This window comes from Triticum dicoccoides, chromosome 2B (assembly GCF_002162155.2).
Source record: "Triticum dicoccoides isolate Atlit2015 ecotype Zavitan chromosome 2B, WEW_v2.0, whole genome shotgun sequence".
Classification (NCBI taxonomy): Eukaryota; Viridiplantae; Streptophyta; class Magnoliopsida; order Poales; family Poaceae; genus Triticum; species Triticum dicoccoides.
In genome coordinates this window covers 609,593,547-609,611,845 of record NC_041383.1, presented here as the reverse complement: position 1 = coordinate 609,611,845, position 18,299 = coordinate 609,593,547, and the positions used below count along the sequence as shown (strand labels likewise).

At 45.0% G+C, this 18,299-nt stretch overlaps 3 protein-coding genes across 5 annotated transcripts in view; 1 reads left to right on the top strand and 2 right to left on the bottom strand.

Moving 5' to 3' along the window:
• The first annotated feature begins 2,032 nt into the window (after positions 1–2,032).
• LOC119365141 (ankyrin repeat and zinc finger domain-containing protein 1-like) lies at positions 2,033–9,083 on the top strand. 2 transcript variants are annotated; one of them, XM_037630741.1, is made up of 10 exons: positions 2,033–2,379; positions 3,299–3,762; positions 4,257–4,371; positions 4,525–5,157; positions 5,442–5,540; positions 6,022–6,144; positions 6,413–6,537; positions 7,523–7,667; positions 7,752–8,557; positions 8,642–9,083. In XM_037630741.1, exons 1-10 carry the CDS (start codon positions 2,083–2,085, stop codon positions 9,024–9,026), a joined length of 3,192 nt encoding a protein of 1,063 aa, XP_037486638.1. In that variant the 5' UTR covers positions 2,033–2,082; the 3' UTR covers positions 9,027–9,083. The 2 variants fall into 2 exon arrangements, with proteins under 2 accessions (XP_037486638.1, XP_037486637.1); XM_037630740.1 differs by lacking the exons at positions 7,523–7,667; positions 7,752–8,557; positions 8,642–9,083 and having other exon boundaries at positions 2,034–2,379; positions 6,238–6,633.
• Positions 9,084–9,183: 100 nt separating this feature from the next.
• Positions 9,184–12,576, bottom strand: LOC119365142 (4-hydroxy-tetrahydrodipicolinate synthase 2, chloroplastic). The gene is made up of 3 exons (XM_037630742.1): positions 12,374–12,576; positions 11,394–11,474; positions 9,184–10,320 (listed from the first exon to the last, which is right to left on the bottom strand). Exons 1-3 carry the CDS (start codon positions 12,496–12,498, stop codon positions 9,393–9,395), a joined length of 1,134 nt encoding a protein of 377 aa, XP_037486639.1. The 5' UTR covers positions 12,499–12,576; the 3' UTR covers positions 9,184–9,392.
• A 2,755-nt stretch (positions 12,577–15,331) lies between these two features.
• LOC119365140 (serine/threonine-protein phosphatase 6 regulatory ankyrin repeat subunit A-like) overlaps positions 15,332–18,299 on the bottom strand; it is a 9,691-nt gene continuing 6,723 nt past the window's right edge. For both annotated transcript variants that reach the window (XM_037630738.1, XM_037630739.1), the window contains 4 exons: positions 17,723–17,824; positions 16,466–16,636; positions 16,300–16,379; positions 15,332–15,810 (listed from right to left, as the gene is read on the bottom strand). In XM_037630738.1, coding sequence (XP_037486635.1) covers positions 15,759–15,810; positions 16,300–16,379; positions 16,466–16,636; positions 17,723–17,824 — 405 coding nt within the window. In that variant the 3' untranslated portion in view covers positions 15,332–15,758. The remainder of the gene's footprint in view (positions 15,811–16,299; positions 16,380–16,465; positions 16,637–17,722; positions 17,825–18,299) is intronic.

Here is an 18,299-nt window from a genome sequence, read left to right as displayed (position 1 = left end):
GGCGTGTATTTCAGCCAAGAGTTGTCGTCCCTCTTCTTCGGAGATACATCTTTGAAGGACTCCGGTAGTACTTTTCTTGTACAATTCCCCCTCATGAACTTTGTAGGCCTTCGAGCGTCGAACAATACAGCGGGCCTCAGTCTGATCATCAGAGGAGAAAGGAAAGAGGGGAAGCGATAAGGAAGGGGAGGGATTCGGCCTCCCCCTTCCTTCCCTCCTCCCTCCTCTTTCCTTCCCCCTCCGGTGAAAAAGGAAAGGGGGGGCGGATTGGGGAGGAACCCCAAGTAGGATTCAGCCTACTTGGGGCGCCCCTTGGCTGCTCCGTCTCACTCCCACCTATATATATGAGGGGGGAGGCGCCTAGATATCAAGTTTGACTAGATTTGAAAGTTTGAATTTGAATTTAATGAATTTGCTCAAATCACTAGATTGCTTATAATTTGAGCTAGGAGTATTCTATTTAGATGGTTCTTTTTGCTACTAGTTCTTTGTGACTTTGTTTATCAGTAGTAATTAATTGGAGGATTTTATAATTATTTAAAATTAGGTTTTTATGAAAACAGTTTTGTTTTAGTGTTTTATAGGTTTATGCTATTTATTTTAATTTTAATTGCTTTAAATTGTTTTCTTTAGTTTTTTGACATATTCTTTTTGTTTCTGTTAGGTTATCAGTAGCTATTTTATTTTTAGTATTTTTTAGTATTTTATTTCTTTTATCCTACTAGAAAACTTGTTTTGAGCTAGGAGTTTATATTTAAAAGTGCCTTATAAATCCTGTACAACCATTGCCGTTTTATACATGTAAAAAAATACTTTTCTGTAATCTTTTTCCCTCCATTTTCTTTCCTGCCATCTTCTTTGCCGCCATTCTCTCCCGCCATTCTCTCCCGCCACACTAAGGAGTGCTTGATCGACGGAGGATGACTATGATGCCTTCATGTGGAGTGTGAAACACTGTGTGAGAGAAGTCATAAGTGTGAAACACTCTCCGATGATGATGATGGAGCTGCAAACACTTATGAGTTCTCTCAGACAGTGTTTCACACTCTACCAGTAGCACCAACGCAGGAGACACAAACCGTGTCAGACGATGTTATCTACGGTCGGCAGGAAATAAAATGGCGGGAGAGAATGACGGCAAATAAATGACGGGAAAGAAAATAACAGGAGAAAATGGCGGCAAAGAATGGCGGGAGAAAATGGCAGCAAAGAAAATAGCGGGAGAAAATGGAGGGAAAGAACGACGGGAAAGAAAATGAAGGATAAAAGAAAAAATACAAAAAAATACTACAAAAAAATATCTACTAATAACTTAACATAAACTAAAAGAATATGTCAAAAAAATTAAAGAAAACAATTTAAAGCAATTAAAATTAAAAGAAATAGCACAAAACCTATAAAACACTAAAACAAAACTGTTTTCGTAAAAACCTAATTTTAAATAATCCTAAAATTCACCAATTAATTACTACTGATAAACAAAGTCACAAAGAACAAGTAGCAAAAAGAACCATCTAAAAAGAATACTCCTAGCTCAAATTATAGGCAATCTAGTGATTTGAGAAAATTCATGAAAATTCAAATTCAAACTTTCAAATCTAGTCAAACTCGATATCTACAGAAACTTCATAAAACTTCTAATCTAGTGCAAAAATAATCAAATTAAAATACTAAATCCTAATTGATATGAATTTTCTAAAACAGTAGAGCTTGTGTTGGCCGAAGAGGGACTCTTTGGCCAACTGTTGGCCGAAAAGTCCCTCTTCGGCCAATGGTAGTCCGAAAAGTCCCTCTTCGGCTAACAGGAGGCCGACAGGGTGATACTTTTGATTTTTCTGCATTAAGGTGTATAGTTTTCGAATTTGCTATAAAAATCATGGTAGTTTAAAAAAAAGTCCAAATAAGAGAACCGACGTTTTCATTTTCATTATCTTTGAGAAGGCTGACTAGTTCTGCGACGTCGATTTCTGATCCAACGGCAAACCTATCGTACAAGCCTTTGGATGGCTGATTGATGAAGCGGATCCGCCTCCACGCGTACCGCACGAGACGGCACGGGCACGAAACAGCGGATCCACAGCCATGGCCTCCTCCGCCCCCCAGATGGCGGCGGCCGCGCCGGAGAACAGACCTCCCCGCTCGCTCTTCGACCTCCCCTCGGACTTCTTCGACTCGTATGTACTCTTCCGGTCCCACCCCGCCTTGGCCCCTTCCACAGCGGAGCCGTCCGAACCCTCCAGGCCGGCGCCGGCGCCGTTGCAGCAGCAGCAACCGCCGGAGGCCGCGGGGTTCCGGTGGACGTGTAACACCTGCGCCGGCGAATTCGATTCGCTGCAGGAGCAGCGCGAGCACTTCAAGTCCGATCTCCACCGCCTCAACGTATATATCCTCATCCCTCTTCTTTACCTGACATCGCATCTTCCTTTGTACTAATCGAGCCTCTAGATTGATGTGGGAAGAAACAACTGAAGAAAGAGTGTAAATGGTGTTTAGATGCTAGTGTTCATCATAGGACACATTCTTCAGCAGATGGAAATTCGGACCTGCAGCTGTATGTGCTGTTCAGTGGAGTACTTGAGAAGGACAGCAGATAGTGATCAATTGAGCCTCTAGATTCATCTACTCATTCAGTGGTACCTAGGAATAGCTAACTAGAAGCCTCTTATATTGCACTGGAGCCCCAAATTCTAGATGTCAGAACTTGAAACCCTATTAGAAGTCAATCCACAAACTTGACATGGAAAATTTGTTTGTTACATGTGTTTGACGTTTTCCACCAAATTCAGATATTTCATAGGAGTCAATCCACTCTTTGTTGCCCTTCCTCTTGCATTCGTGCATAGCTTACATCCACATGGCGTCACTCGTATCAACAGCGAAATGCTCACTAAAAAGTACACTGTTCATGTCCTACTAACTGGAAATGTTTATGCCGTCATTACTGGTCCACTTTGCATTCTTTTATTTATTTGCTATCTACTTTACTACTCTGGTGACTCACCTGACTAAACTGATTAGTTTGTAATCACTAGTTTAGATCTTGGGGCAATTTTATTTTAAAAAATTTCTTGATGCTGCGAAGATTCAATGCAAAACTTTCTACTTGCTACATACTTGAAAGAAAAACGGTTATTGTTAAGTGGGACTTTGGATTTAAAAGCATGAATCTCCTCCTGCTGTTGTTATATTTAGTCTAATTACTGTGGGGTTTGTGTAGTCATTCTCAAAAACCTATCCGTGCTACATGTTTCTCATCTTATTGACACTCTTGAATCTGTTTTTCTGGCAATCCTGTCAGGTTAAGCTGAGTGTTGCTGGTAAATCTATTATCAAGGAAGAAGACTTAGAAAAAATTGATTCCGATTCTCTGTTTGACGATTTGGAGGTATCTAGTGTATCTGGTTCTGAGGACGAAAGGGAAGATGTACCTGCATCGGATCACCATCTCTCAGTTAAAGGCAAGGAAGACTTCAGGAAGAAACTTTTTTTTCATGGTCATTCTGGTGACACGGTTTCTTTTTGGAGATGCATACTGTTCAAAGAACATGAAGAACCATTTTTTGACTGCAAATCTGGAAAAATGGAAAGTCACGGATCTACATCATATGTGCATGAAGATGAGATGATAAATAGAGTGAAGCAGTTGGCATGTGAACCTCGCAATGCATCACATTTGAGGATCATTATATTAACAAGTGGTGGACATTTTGCTGGATGTGTTTTTGATGGAAACAAAATATTAGCAAATAAAACTTTTCACAGGTAACAAGATTGTCTGTCCCGAATATTGTCCATGCTTGTTAGCCATATTTTCTTTATTGACATTACCCTGATGAATTTCTATGTACACCCTAACATGATCAAGAACATCAACACTCTCAGTTTTATGACAACAAACAGTAATATGCTCGCAGCACATTGTTGCCCTATGCAGAATAAATTATTTCTAAAAAAAATGATAGAGATTTTTTTCTCATTGGAACAGTAAGAAATGCTCCTACGCAATAAATATTAAAGTAGTACAGTTTGACAGAATTAAACTAGATAATCTAGCAACGAACATTTTGCTGTCGCTTTTGATAATCATGTCAAGTTCACCTTGCAGAATAAATTTTATTCGTTCAGTCAGCATAGTTGTACCTCCGTGACTGGCAAAATTAGTTAGATTTTTTGTTTGTCAAGCAAAATTAGTTGGCAATACTGTTACTGACTCAATATTAGTAATAACTGATAATTCTTACTTATTTATGTGTTAGGTATGTTGTAAGGGCAAAGGCTGGAAAGAGGCAGTCTGGAAAAGATGCTACTGGAAAGGTTGCACACTCAGCGGGCTCTTCTCTTCGCCGCTATAACGAAGCAGCATTGAAAAAGGTAATACACAGTTTAGAGCATAAGTTTATTTGGGTGCTTTTTCACTGGAAGTCTAGTAGATGTTAGCACCTGATTACAAGTTAATATCCAAATTTGGTCATGGTTTACTTATATTTCTTTTATTTGTTGTTGTTGTTGTCGGTCTAATTGCAGGAAGTTCAAGAATTAATAGTTTCTTGGAAGCCATACTTTGACGCCTGTGTTTGTGTCTATATATACGCTCCATCAAAGAACCGCCGGATGCTCTTTGACGGGGATAAGGCTCAATCGGTATTGCAAGCATGTGATATTCGTCCACTCCCTTTGACTGTTCATCGGCCCACCTTGAAAGAAGCGAAACGCGTATACAATAACCTAACACAGCTCTATTATGAGACGGAATGTTCTATTATGGGTGAAGTCTTACCCCTTGTGGAAAATGTGACAAAGTTTGAGCAAAGTACAGAAGCAAGGGAAGAAACAAGTGTGGCCCCTGAGGAACCTATTTTGGACTCATCAGATTCGCATGAAGCAATGGCCATACCATCTAATAATGCAACAACACCTCTCCATGAAGCTGCAAAGGCTGGCAATGTTGAACAAACTATGGAATTGCTCGAGCAGGGTTTGGATCCTTGTATCAAAGATGAAAGAGGAAAGACACCTTACCTGCTGGCTTCGGACAAAGAAGTGAGAAATACGTTCAGAAGATTCATGGCGCTCAACCTTGACAAATGGGATTGGCATGCTGCTGATGTGCCTAGTGCATTAACAAAGGAAATGGAAGAATCACAAGCTGCAAAACAGGTGAGTTTCATGTCCTGTGAATAAAGTTTTCTTGTTCTCGTTGAATGGGGAATTCCGCCTATGTTGTCTCAACACAGCCGGTCCCAAGTCCGGGTAAAGGAGGAGGGTTGTGATAGGCTTTTCGAGCCAACGTAAAAGCTCAGCCACTCTTATGGAGATGAAACCCAAAAGATCACCTCTAGCCTACCCCAACTTGTTTGGGACCAAAGGCTTTGTTGTTGTTGTTGTTCTCGTTGAATGGGAAAGAAGATGGCTGTGTAAATTGATCTGTAATTGTTCTTTAGGCAGAGAAGGATGCCAAGAAGAAAGCCAGAGCAAAGGAACTGAAGAAACAAAAAAAGGCTAGAGAGAAGGAAAAGGAGAAGGAAAAGGAAAAAGAGAAGGTTGGTAATGGTTTCATTATTATGATTGTTGTGAGTAAATATGACTGCATGTATATTTTATACTCCCTCCGTCCGGAAATACTTGTTGGAGGAATGCATAAAAATGGATGTATCTAGAACTAAAATACGTCTAGATACATCCATTCCTCCGACAAGTATTTCCGGACGGAGGGAGTACTTGGTTGCACATGAATGCAATGCACTACCTGGTGATACTGTTGCAAGTACCATTCACTGGTTGCCCTTTTTTTAACACCATTCACTAGTTGCCCCGAATATAGTGCTTTGCTTTGCTGGCGTTTAATTTGTTACTCCCTCCGTCCCAAAATATAAGAACGTTTTTAACACTAGCATAGTGTAAAATCGTTCTTATATTCTGGGACAGAGGGAGTACTTCATATCTTGTTATTAAAAAAATGGTTGGTGAGTATGTTTTTGATCTAGCTACTTATGTCTGATATTTAATCCTTCGAAACTGCAGGCGCTAGCAGCGCAATCACAACCTGTTGCTAAAGGTACTTCAGTTGGCCAAATGGGCAAACCAACTGCTTCTGTGCCAGGCCTGAAACATAAGAATCCCCAGGCTGTTGCTCTTTCAATGCAGGTGTGTTCTAAAGGGCAACCATCTTAGGCTTAGCACATGTTTTGGTATTTCCACACCGCACACATACTTATACCTTGATTTACTGTTAACCAGGAGGAACGAGACCGGAAACTCGCCGACGAAAGAGAGAAAAGAGCAGCGGCAGCGGAAAGAAGGCTCGCAGCGCTAGCAGTTCAATCAGGGCCCCCGGCTGCGGCGGGCAGCTCCACGCAGACAACAGCAGCGGCAAACGACGCTACATGTTCATGCTGTTTCTCATCCCTGGCAGGCAAGGTACCATTCCATAGGTACAGCTACAAGTACTGCAGCACTACATGTATGCATCTCCATTCAGAAATGCTGGAAGATGACTGAGATTTTTGTTGTCGTGGAGAAACATACCGAGATTTTGTGGTACCTTCAATTTTAATGAACTAGTCCGGAGCTGGCTTATCTGCCAGTTTTTGCTTATGTTTTTACGCCATCTGAACCAGTAGTGTTCTGAGGTCACATGCCAAGGGGAGTTTGTTCGTGCGTGGCTGCTGGGTACCTACACGTGAGCTTTTGCCGAAATGCCAGACCCGAACACACTAGGCAGGGCTCCTCGACCGGCCCCCTGCTTTTCACGCATCGTCGTGGCTACAAAACCTCGAGCTTTTTCGCCGATTTTGTGACCGGCGCGACGGTAACGGCAGCGCACACCCAGTGGATGCCACTGCCCGTGACCTCGCCATGGGCATCCCCCCTTTGGAGCAAAAGGCGTGGCTAGCAGCGATCCATGGTGTCCTCGGCGTCGCCCAACCACTTGGACAACAATGGCCTCTCCGTGTGCATGCATGGACGCGGTGACGGCACACGTGAAAGCACCCGCTCACGGCTCACGTTGACATCCTCGTGGCCCGGAGCGGAGCTTTTATATCGGCGCTGGACGGCGACGCCGCCAACATTTCGAGCACCTGAGTTCTTGCTGCCGTCGAGTAGCTAGCTGCGGGATGTCGGGAGCGGAGCCATCGGCGGCGGCGGCGGGGGCGGGGGCGGGCAATGGCCAGCACGCGGCGGTGGACATCCGCACGGCGGCGCAGCAGCCCGAGGAGCCGAGGCAGACGTCCATGAGCGGGCCGCTCAACCTCCGGAGCGACCGGAGGCCGCCGCCGGCGCAGAGGGCCTTCAGCCGGCAGGTGTCCCTGGGCAGCGGCGTCACGGTGATGGGCATGGACAGAGGCGGGAGGAACGGCGGCAGGCCCGGGCAGCGCGCGCTCCCGCGCAGCGGCAAGAGCCTCGGCGTGCTCAACCACAGCGGCGGCCTCGGCCCGGACGGCGCCCCGCGCAGGGGCGGCGACTTCAGCATGTTCCGGACCAAGTCCACGCTCAGCAAGCAGAACTCCATGCTGCCGTCCAGGATCAAGGAGGAGCTGGACGGCGTCGACCTGGACCACGTCGAGGGCCAGCCCACCGGCAGGCCCGACGTGGACCCTCTCAACAAGAGCGTCCCCGCCGGCCGCTACTTCGCCGCGCTTCGCGGCCCCGAGCTCGACGAAGTCCGCGTAAGTCATCCATCCATCTTGTCCTCGCTGATCAGTATGATTTTGCTGAAAAATCATACTACTGACTGAACTGTTTGTACGTAGGACTACGAAGACATCCTGCTGCCCAAGGACGAGGTGTGGCCGTTCCTGCTGCGGTTCCCGATCGGCTGCTTCGGCGTCTGCCTGGGGCTCGGCAGCCAGGCCATCCTGTGGGGCGCGCTGGCGGCGAGCCCGGCGATGGGGTTCCTCCGGGTGACGCCCATGATCAACGTCGCCGTGTGGCTGCTGGCGACGGCCGTGCTGGTGGCCACGTCCGTCACCTACGCGCTCAAGTGCGTCTTCTACTTCGAGGCCATCCGGCGCGAGTTCTTCCACCCGGTGCGCGTCAACTTCTTCTTCACGCCGTCCATCGCCGCCATGTTCCTCGCCATCGGCCTCCCCCGCGCCTTCGCGCCGGCGAGGCTGCACCCGGCCGTGTGGTGCGCGTTCGTGGCGCCGCTGTTCGCGCTGGAGCTCAAGATCTACGGGCAGTGGCTGTCGGGCGGCAAGCGGAGGCTGTGCAAGGTGGCCAACCCGTCGTCCCACCTGTCCGTGGTGGGCAACTTCGTGGGCGCCATCCTGGCGGCGCGGGTCGGGTGGGAGGAGGCCGGCAAGTTCCTGTGGGCCATCGGCGTCTCCCACTACATCGTCGTCTTCGTAACGCTCTACCAGCGGCTGCCCACCAACGAGGCGCTGCCCATGGAGCTGCACCCGGTCTACTCCATGTTCATCGCCACGCCGTCCGCCGCCAGCCTCGCCTGGGCGGCCATCTACGGCAGCTTCGACGCCGTCGCGCGCACCTTCTTCTTCATGGCGCTCTTCCTCTACATGTCCCTCGTCGTGCGCATCAACTTCTTCCGTGGCTTCCGGTGAGCACCACTTCTAATCTTGTACCACCTTTCGATTCAATCCCGCCGATGAACTCGATGATCATTTGCCATGACGACGAACAGGTTCTCCATCGCGTGGTGGTCCTACACGTTCCCCATGACGACGGCGTCGCTGGCGACCGTCAAGTATGCCGAGGCCGTGCCGTGCTTCACGAGCAGAGCCCTCGCGCTGAGCCTGTCCCTCATGTCGACGACCATGGTGTCGCTGCTGCTCGTGTCGACGCTCCTGCACGCCTTCTACTGGCGCTCGCTGTTCCCCAACGACCTCGCCATCGCCATCACCAAGGACCGGCAGAGCGGCGCCGGGAGGCCGCACGGCAAGGGGAGGAAGGCCGGCAAGAGGGTGAACGACATCAAGCGGTGGGCCAAGCAGGTGCCGCTCTCGGTCGTCTCCTCCATCACCAAGAGCAACTCTGCAGACAAGGAAGAAGAGGAGAAAACAGACTAGTTGTACATACTATGTGTGATTAAACAGCATTACAGGGTTCCATGGCTTGATCAGCATTACAGGGTTCCATGGCTTGATCAGCATAAATAAGACACTTATAATAGTAATACTATATGGATTGTAGTAACCTAGAGCTAGAAGGAATACTAGTTATGGATTGATCACAAGAGAGCTGTACATCTCTTAGCTTATTCTCATTTCTCACTAGAACTGGCATTATAGGGTGCAAAGAAACCCCACAGGGTTCCAAATTAACTTCCAATCACAGAAAAGATAAAACATATGACTGTTGAACAGCTGATGAAATGTCTAAAAGGAGAACCGCCGCTGTTCGTAACGTACATAGCACACAATGAACTCACTTATTTAATACCTACTGATCAACACAAAATCATCATCATCCAGAACCCGCACCTCTTTCTGTCCCACAAAGTTCTCCCGCCCGATTGCTTCAACAATCCGGACAAACTCGGTCCTCTTTTCAAGAGAAAGAGGGGCGTATGGTCTCCTGAAAACAGGCCTCACTACACCGAGCTGAGCCAGTGCAGTGTTGACACCAATCGGATTTGGCTCAGAAAATAACCATTTCATCAGAGGCAGTAGCTTCTCATTTAGCGTTGTGTTCTCCCCTTCAAACATGAGACTGCGCATGAGGCCAGGAACAAGGTTGCTAGTTACAGAAATGACTCCAGTAGCACCATGTTTCCACCTTGAATCATGGCATTCGTCATCATTGCCACTCCATATTGATATACCTTTGTCAGTGTAGCACTTCACCCGTTCATGTCCAACACATTCTTTCACTCCTGCCATGTTTGGATAACTTGAGAGTGCCTCAATGACTGCAGGGGGTATATCCTGACCAGTCCTGGCTGGCACATTGTAGATGATTGTTGGACCCATCGGGAGGACTTCGTCGAAATGAGAGATCAGTCCTGCAGTTGAGGTCTTCCCATAGTAAGGATTGACATGGAGAGCTGCATGCATGCCAACAGCAAATCCCTGCTCTGAAGCGTGAATAGCTTCTCTAGTTGAGTTACTTCCCGTGTTGCCTATCACTTTAATGTTAGTTCCAAAGCAGTTAACAGTGTGCCCGATGAGCATGATGTGTTCATCCCAGCTCATAAGATGACCTTCTCCTGTTGTTCCACCAACAATTACACCTTCGGCGCCCCCATTTATCTGTGTGTTTATCAAAGAATCATATGCTTCAAGATCAAATCTTCCATCTGGCAAATAGGGGGTTTTGACTGCTGTGATTAGTCTGAGACTTTTGATTCCATCTACTGATGTCCTGCAGACAGGGAAAGATCAGATATAAGCAGCAGACATGTATCAAAGCCGTCAAATACTTGTGTGCAAACAGGATGGTCCATGTTCAGTTATGTGGCTACTAAGCTACTAAACCGCTCGGTTACCCATTCACTAGGATTGTACAAGCATCATTTGTTTAGCAGAATGAACCAAGCATACAATATGCTTAGTTTAGACTCTACTATCTACAACAATTGACTAGCTTATCAAAACAAGGGATAATTCACAAAAACTAGGTTGGTTTTACAGAATTGGCTTAATGAAGGAAGATAATAAGAAGTTAAGAACACCCTTTGTTTCTCTATTAGCGAAACAATAATTCAGGGGCTAGACCTGGACTTATTGTAATTCACTAGAGAAATGGTACAGAAGAACATGTGGCAATTTAGCAAAAAGGTACAAACTGCAGAAGATAATAGCTATGCCAGTGGGCCCTGATGTTACAACAATAAATCGAGTGACGGGTGAAACAGGATTGATCACACAAACACAATAACTTTGACTTTGTAAACATCTTCTCCCAGTATGTTTTCATCCCTAGTCTCTGAGACAATAAATTTAACTTCACATTTCTACTTCTCAGTAGCTTTGGGGAGTTGTCATATTCCTCCCATGCAACAGAAAACAGTAGAGAGCAAACATGATCATCAATTGGTGTGCCAGTAAAGCATCTGGCTCTCAAGACTGTATCCAGGCTACCATAGTACCATGCCATAAAAAATGGGCCAAAATTGACATAATCTCCATCAGTTTAAGTAAGAATATTTTTCTTGTTTGACCTAACTCAATGAACGGCGAAAGCAAAATTTACAGATACTGACCATTGCAAGAAGATGCCCAAGACATTCTAAATTTTGAAGTGAGGCAGCAGAGAAATAGGAGGGGGACAACATATTAACTGAGTCGGTACAATCCAGGGTACACTGTTGTTAGCTTTATGGCATATACAAACTTAACAGCTTGTTCAGTGGATCAACCAAAAAGTACAAGCAACCTATGATGAAATGAATAAAACAAGAAACTAAGGCTTTCTTTTAGAGAGAGAAAAGTCACCGATTTTTCACTTCAGTACTTCGCATCGGAAGATAATCATCGGTAGTGATGGCCGCAGCTGAAAACTTTCCTCTGCCAGCCCTGTACAAGCACTTTTTGGCATTAGTGTGTTGCTTTTGGAAGTGGGGCAGAGTAGACAAGCTGAAACCAGTGTGTAAAAATGAAAGCTAAAACCCATGTTCAGTTCTAACAATGGAAGGAAAACTGCACATTACAGAAGGATGAAAATCCTGAATAATCCAGATGGGAAGCTGTGCACATTGTAGGACAAATGAAACATATTATAAACACAGCCTCTTGAATAAAACAGGTGCGAAATATAACGCTGCAATGGAACCTTCTTGAGTACCTACCAAGAGGTGTGTGGCTCAGGAAACACGTTGGCCGCCTACTGGTACTACTTATTTCTTCTTTTTTCTTTGAGAAAGAGGCTTCATAGCTTCCGATTCTATCACTAGAAACAAAGGATTTGCAAAGATTGACTAATTATAGTTCAAATGCAGACTCGGTCCACCCACCACATTGTCTGGTGCATCCTATTTGATAAGTTGCTAGTATAAAATATGGTTCCTTAATAACAACAACAAAAAGGCAACTATCACACTGGAATAGGTTTACAGCCAAACAGCCCCCCACATGTTTGGTGCCAACTAAAGTAAGAGCAAACACGCTGTCATTATCCTTAATTTAACACTCAAACCAAATTACACTAACTATTCTGAGGTCCAAGTCTAGAACTAGAACTAAATAACTAATCCAGTTCTGTTCTTTCCTGCCGGGGGAATCTAATTCTCGCTGGTCTTCTATTCTCTATCCACCCAATCTCACTGTCACACTGACTAGTATCTAATGAACCAACAAATCCTGGAATCTCAACAGTAATTCACAAATAAATGAAATCTCAGGCTGTTCCGATTTTAGTAATCAACAAATCGATTATATACACTAAAAAAAAAGTAGTCACAGAGACCGGGGGCAACCTGTGTGACGCGAACGCCGCCGCGGCGGAGCGAGAGAGCGCCAGGCGCGGCGGGGACGCCAGAACGCCAGGGCCATTCCAGCCGAGGCGGACCCCCGGGTTAGCCGTCGGCTGCGCCGCCATCATTGTCGTCTCTCGAGTGAAAACCAGCGAACCAGGCGAGGGTTTTGGAATTTGGGGCTGGGCGTGGCTGACGCCGTGGACAGACGGGACTAACGGCTTCTAACCCGTCTGGATGCGCTGGGCTGGGCTGGCTGGGTTGGGCTGGCCACGTCTGGACACGGACGGCACGGTGTGGCCTGGGTCCCCTTTTTTTGGAACAATGGCCTGGGCCCTTCGATGCGCCCGTTGAAGAGGGGAGTGTCCCGATTTAAAAAAAAGGTTTTCACTCCTGATGAAATCATCTGTGATGAATCACATCCATAGTGGTTTTGGGGATGTTTGGATGGGACCCAGAGCTGCCCTGCCAATTTTTTGGTCGTTGACAGATGGGTTGGTAGGTGTTTGGAAGCAGTGTCATAGCCAGAATATCTGCACGCCCTAGGCCATTACACTGTAGCTACAATTTGTGACTGTAGCTACAATCAACGAACGTTTTCACCACCACGCCCCAGGCCAGGAAACCCGGGGCCTAGCAACACCCTTGTTTGGAAGGGTCGTTTGGATCGTGGCCGACAGTTACCACTCCAAGTCTTGGCATTCACTGACTGCACGGATGAATTCCTCCAGCTCCACGCTTTTAAAACTTCGCAGATGAATTTATCCAGAACAGTTGCAGCACGAGAAGCTGAATTCACGAAGCTGATCGTTCCCGTAGTGTAAATATGAGAAGCACAACCGGCCCAGCTCCACCAAAACGTGAAGCGTGAAGTTCGCTCAATTTACATCGAACTGCCACTGCTAAAGAAAATGCTTCGCTGCATCCCCTTGTCGAATAGAAAAAGGATCGATCGAAGCGTTACGCTAGTCTCGCTCGAATCGGTAACCAGCTAATTGGGCTGCGTCCAGCCGGCCCGACGTACGCCTAACAGGCCACATCCCCTCCCAACTGGGCTGCACCAACGGGAGAAGCTGCACATCGAGCCGAATGCTCCTGGGATCGCTAGCTGAAGCTAGAAGCGAGGAGTAGAAGCTGGTTTTCTGGAGTTTTGAGAAGCTGAGGAGCCTCCGAACAGGCCCTAAACCCCGCCTTCCCTTTCCATGCCAATATTTTGGTCGTCTAGTTCAGATATGACGCCCACGCGCGAGCGAAACGCGGGCGGTCAATTCCTTCGCCAAAATTTTGCCTCGCCCTGATTTGGCATGGCCATCCTGGGCGTAATCGAAATGTCCCCCTAATTTTTTATATCCCTGCCAATTATTTGGTCACCTCTTTAGATTTTGCTGCAACATGTGGGTGAAACCCTGACGGCAAAATATTGTGCCAAAATTTTGGCAAGCCCTCGTTTTTGTAGGGCTCGCATGGGCATCAACCAAGTAGGCCCATAGTTTTCACTCCTGAAATCCTCTGTGGTGAATCACATCCATAGTGGCTTTGGGGCTGTTTGGATGGGAGCCCAGAGTTGCCCTGCCAATTTTTGATCGTTCACCAATGGGTAGGTGTTTGGATCGCACCTAATTTTTCACATCCCTGCTAATTATTTGGTCACCTCTTGAGATTCTGCTGCAACCTGTGGGTGAAACCCAATAAAATCTTGTGCCAAATTTTTGGCAAGCCTTTGTTGTGGTAGGGCCGACATGGGCACCAACTAAACAACCCCTTTGACTCATTATGCTGACTGGGTTGTCAACCCTTTAGATGACGTGACAATGAACGGGTTGGGATGAAATTTCCCCCATTTGTAGGCATGCAAATTTGGAACACGTATCCTCCAACCCTACTTAGTTAAATAAAATGAATTAAAATTTAAAAAGTAACGCGAATTTTGAAAATTTAGTTCATTTACTCGAACTAAGGAGGGTGAGAGGGTTCCCTCAAGATTCCAGATTTGCATCCTACCCATTTGCTCGATGAACCTTATCTCTGCTCCTCTCTTCTCACTCGCAAAATATCCTACCCATTTGCTCGATGAACCCTATCTCCGCTCCTCTCCTCTCACGTACAGTAGGCAATTTGCTACGAACCCTAGCTCCCATCACACGCAACTCTCTCCCCTTCAAAGATGACAGAGTTGCGGCTAAAAATTTCCACAAAGAACATTGGGTAAGTTTTCTCTCTTTGGATTTTTTGGTTCACAAACTTAGACCAAAGGGACGCTGCTAGTAGCTGCTGTTCCTCACTTCCCATCTTGATGCTCTATTTTTTTGTTTTGTTTTTTTTTTTTGCAAGAAAACTTTCAATCTATTCATCATCAATCATCATAATACAACGAATACCAGAAATAATAAAAATCACATCCAGATCCATAGACCACCTAGCAACAACTACAAGCACTGAAGCAAGCCGAAGGCGCGCCGCCGTCTTCGCCCCTCCCTCCCTGGAGCGCAGTAGACAGTGGGAAGTCGTCCTGCTAAAGCCCTAGTAATATGTTGATGCAATACATTAAAATAAGACCTACAAAAAACAAATATATGGCATTTTAGCACATACACTGTTCATCACTCACTCTTATAATACACGATTTTGTTCTTTGGTGCAGCTTGCAATTCAAGGTATTTCATCTACCTAAAGGAAGTATTTCATCATGAAATTTTGCACACATACGTTACATCCTTATATATAACTTTTTTAGAACTATTTGAAACAGAAAATTTTCAAACTGTTTTTTGTTATTGTTGTTAACAGGCCCCATGAAACTCGAAACACCTTACTCGTCATTTTCCCTATTCCTAGGCTTGCAAACAGAGGAGGCCCTTCCCTAAAGAAAAAAAGAGACCCTACGTGGGCATCAAATGCACATAACTACGGCCATTGCCAGCGCTCAGTGAGCTAGATAGCGAGAGAATATTACAAGAGACTGGCTTGAATGTTTTCTTCTAAACGGAGACAAACAGATGCAGCGACCAGTTGGTCAGGTCTTGTTTTTTTCATGCCACCACATCTACCAACCTCTGTGGACGAGATTAAATGGGCGAGTGAGTTTCGTGCTGAGTTCTTGTAGGTACTTTCGAAGGCCTAAACAAATACTCCCTCTGTGAAGACAATAGGTTTCAGTAATTGTTGTTTCGTTATGCAGGGAACTGCTCGGCCTCATCTGACATGAGAAGATGTGAAGCCGTGGACAACGCTCTTGGTGCAATACTGATTTTAAGCGCTCAACTTTTATATTCTTACATTGGAGTCCACAGCGCATTGCAGAGTGATCGAATCACAACATCTGCTTCTTAACATCGGTTAATTTCTTTTAACGTAGTAAAAGTTTTCCTTTCTTGGAGCAGATGACACTTCAGTGGCCCTTTTTGACAGAATGTGATATCTCCAAGGAATGGAAAGCCTCCCTGCATAACATATTCGGACAATTACAGCGTATATAAAAAGCTTGTAGCATAATGCATGTTGCATGTTTAGATAATGCTCTTGCGTATTCAAGCACTATTTAGCATACAGGATTTTCATAGTAGACGGTTCGGTTCAGCTTCCCTAGGGAGTTCTGAGAAACATCGCATCCCAGATGACAGGAAATAAAATGATCTACAAACTACTGGCTACAAGTTCTTTGCAGATAAAAGAAGTTACCAGCAAGTCAATTGATGTGTTTCTATATACAGCTACAGATGATATGTACTACTCCCTCCGTCCGGAAATACTTGTCCTCGAAATGGTTGTATCTAGACTTATTTTAGTTATAGATACATCCATTTTATCAATTTCTAGGACAAGTATTTCCGGACGGAGGGAGTATTTGATTGAATTATTGTGCCGCACCGAATCTAGTGAATTTTGTTCTTCCAAACTAAGACTTCAATGGACGGGGAAGAGTAGGCTACCTCAAGGCGTTCTCAATCTCAGTGTTCCCTGGGTCTAATTTGAGGCCATCAAGGAATGCATCACATGCCTTTTCATAGTCCTGAAGACAGAAGGACCACAGCATAATGAAGAAAGATTTTCTACAGAAAATACAGCTGTGGAAGCCAATTATACATTTTTTTTAACCTTTAACAGCATTCGAGCAGCCCCTTCCCGGAAGCAGGCCTTCGGCCAGTCACGACGCAGTGCCCTGCAAATTTGAGCATCCCGCAAAGCTTTGTCTCCTTCACCCATTTTAAGCCAGCAAACGCTTCTATTTGAAATCAATGTTACATTCTCTGGGTAGTCACCTTCTGCCTACACCAACAAATCAAACCAGTAGTTATCACTTTTGCTAACTGGTACTCCCTCCGTAAAGAAATATAAGAGCATTTAGATCACTGCTTTTAGCGATCTAAACGCTCTTATATTTCTTTACGGAGGGAGTACCACTTAAATAAAAATTCGTCAGGGGCAGCTGTACGAGTACAATTAAACCGGCAAAACTTTTTTGAAAGGGCCAAGTGGTAAGCTCTGCATAAATTGTCTGATAAACCCACATACAGACTGGATAGGATGCAGATTTTACTTTGTTATTAAGGCTTTAAGCCATACAAATTAGAGCCTTTCTAACCAATCTAAATTAAAATGGCAATTTGGTACACCCTCCGTTCCTAAATACTCCCTCCGTTCCAAAATAGATGACCCAACTTTATACTATAAAGTTGGGTCATCTATTTTGGAACGGAGGGAGTATTTGTCTTTTTAGAGATTTCAAATGGACTGTAACATACGGATGTATATAGACATATTTTAGAGTGTAGATTCACTCATTTTGCTCCGTATGTAGTCACTTATTGAAATCTCTAGAAAGACAAATATTTAGGAACGGAGGGAGTATATGGCATGGCACCATATAACTCGTCAGGAAATCGAGGGGGTCCAATAAACCCTGGGATAATTTACGATAATTCAAGTTCACCGTATTCTGAAGATCGTACCAAGCCACAACAAATGGCTGCCTTTTCTCTCCTTTTAAGCAAACAAAAGAAAAGGCAGAAGTTTAAGGCAACCTGCTTGACAGTACTGACTAAGGCAACAACACCTAAATCGACAGCAGCAGCAACAACAACAACAGGAAGTATGAAATATGACAGCCAGATTGCACAAAGTTTAAGTGGCAGGAAAGGCTTTTCCACTAATCATAATGAAAATGGCTTTTATAACATCCCAATCTAGAGACTGGCATTATTAATGTTTGGCAGATACCATGAACACGCGTGTAAGCCATACAATTGCCGATAGATCACAATAATATTGATTTTTCTGAAACTACATAACTTTTCTTAAAATATCGTGCAATTGTAAACTAGGAGTGATAAGACAGCATCGTTGAAAATATACCATGGTGTAGAGCCTTGCTGCAGTAATATAGTCTTTTCTCTTGTATGCTTTGTTTCCTTCTATCTTCATATTAGCTGGATTCATTTTTAAAATAGGGTCATCCTGTACAATTGGAGTATATCAGATACATATGATTAAGACATAGTATATGCGAAGGTAGCAGATATAATCAGCCAACTTAATATTAGCTTGACCTAAGCGACTTGTTTATTTTTACATATCCCCCACCGGCCCACCCCGACCCAAACTTCGAACACGCACATAACTCATTCACAACTGCTTCCAAAACAGTGAAAGAACCTGTGTTACCCAATGTTGATACTCTGCCAAGAAGCCATATCCGAAAATCTTGACCATTTAGGAATTACCACATAAACGTGGAATGGGAACACATTCAGTCATATTTCACAATTTCAGTGCTATTGTGAAAACTTCAAACTTCCCACTCGAATTATTGAAATAGGGATGAACGCACTAGGTAGCCAGAGGTGACATAATTTGTTAAATTTTAAATAAGCCACCTCACACATTGAAAAGACATTTAGGGGTTACACCTTCTCCATGACCACTAAACTGG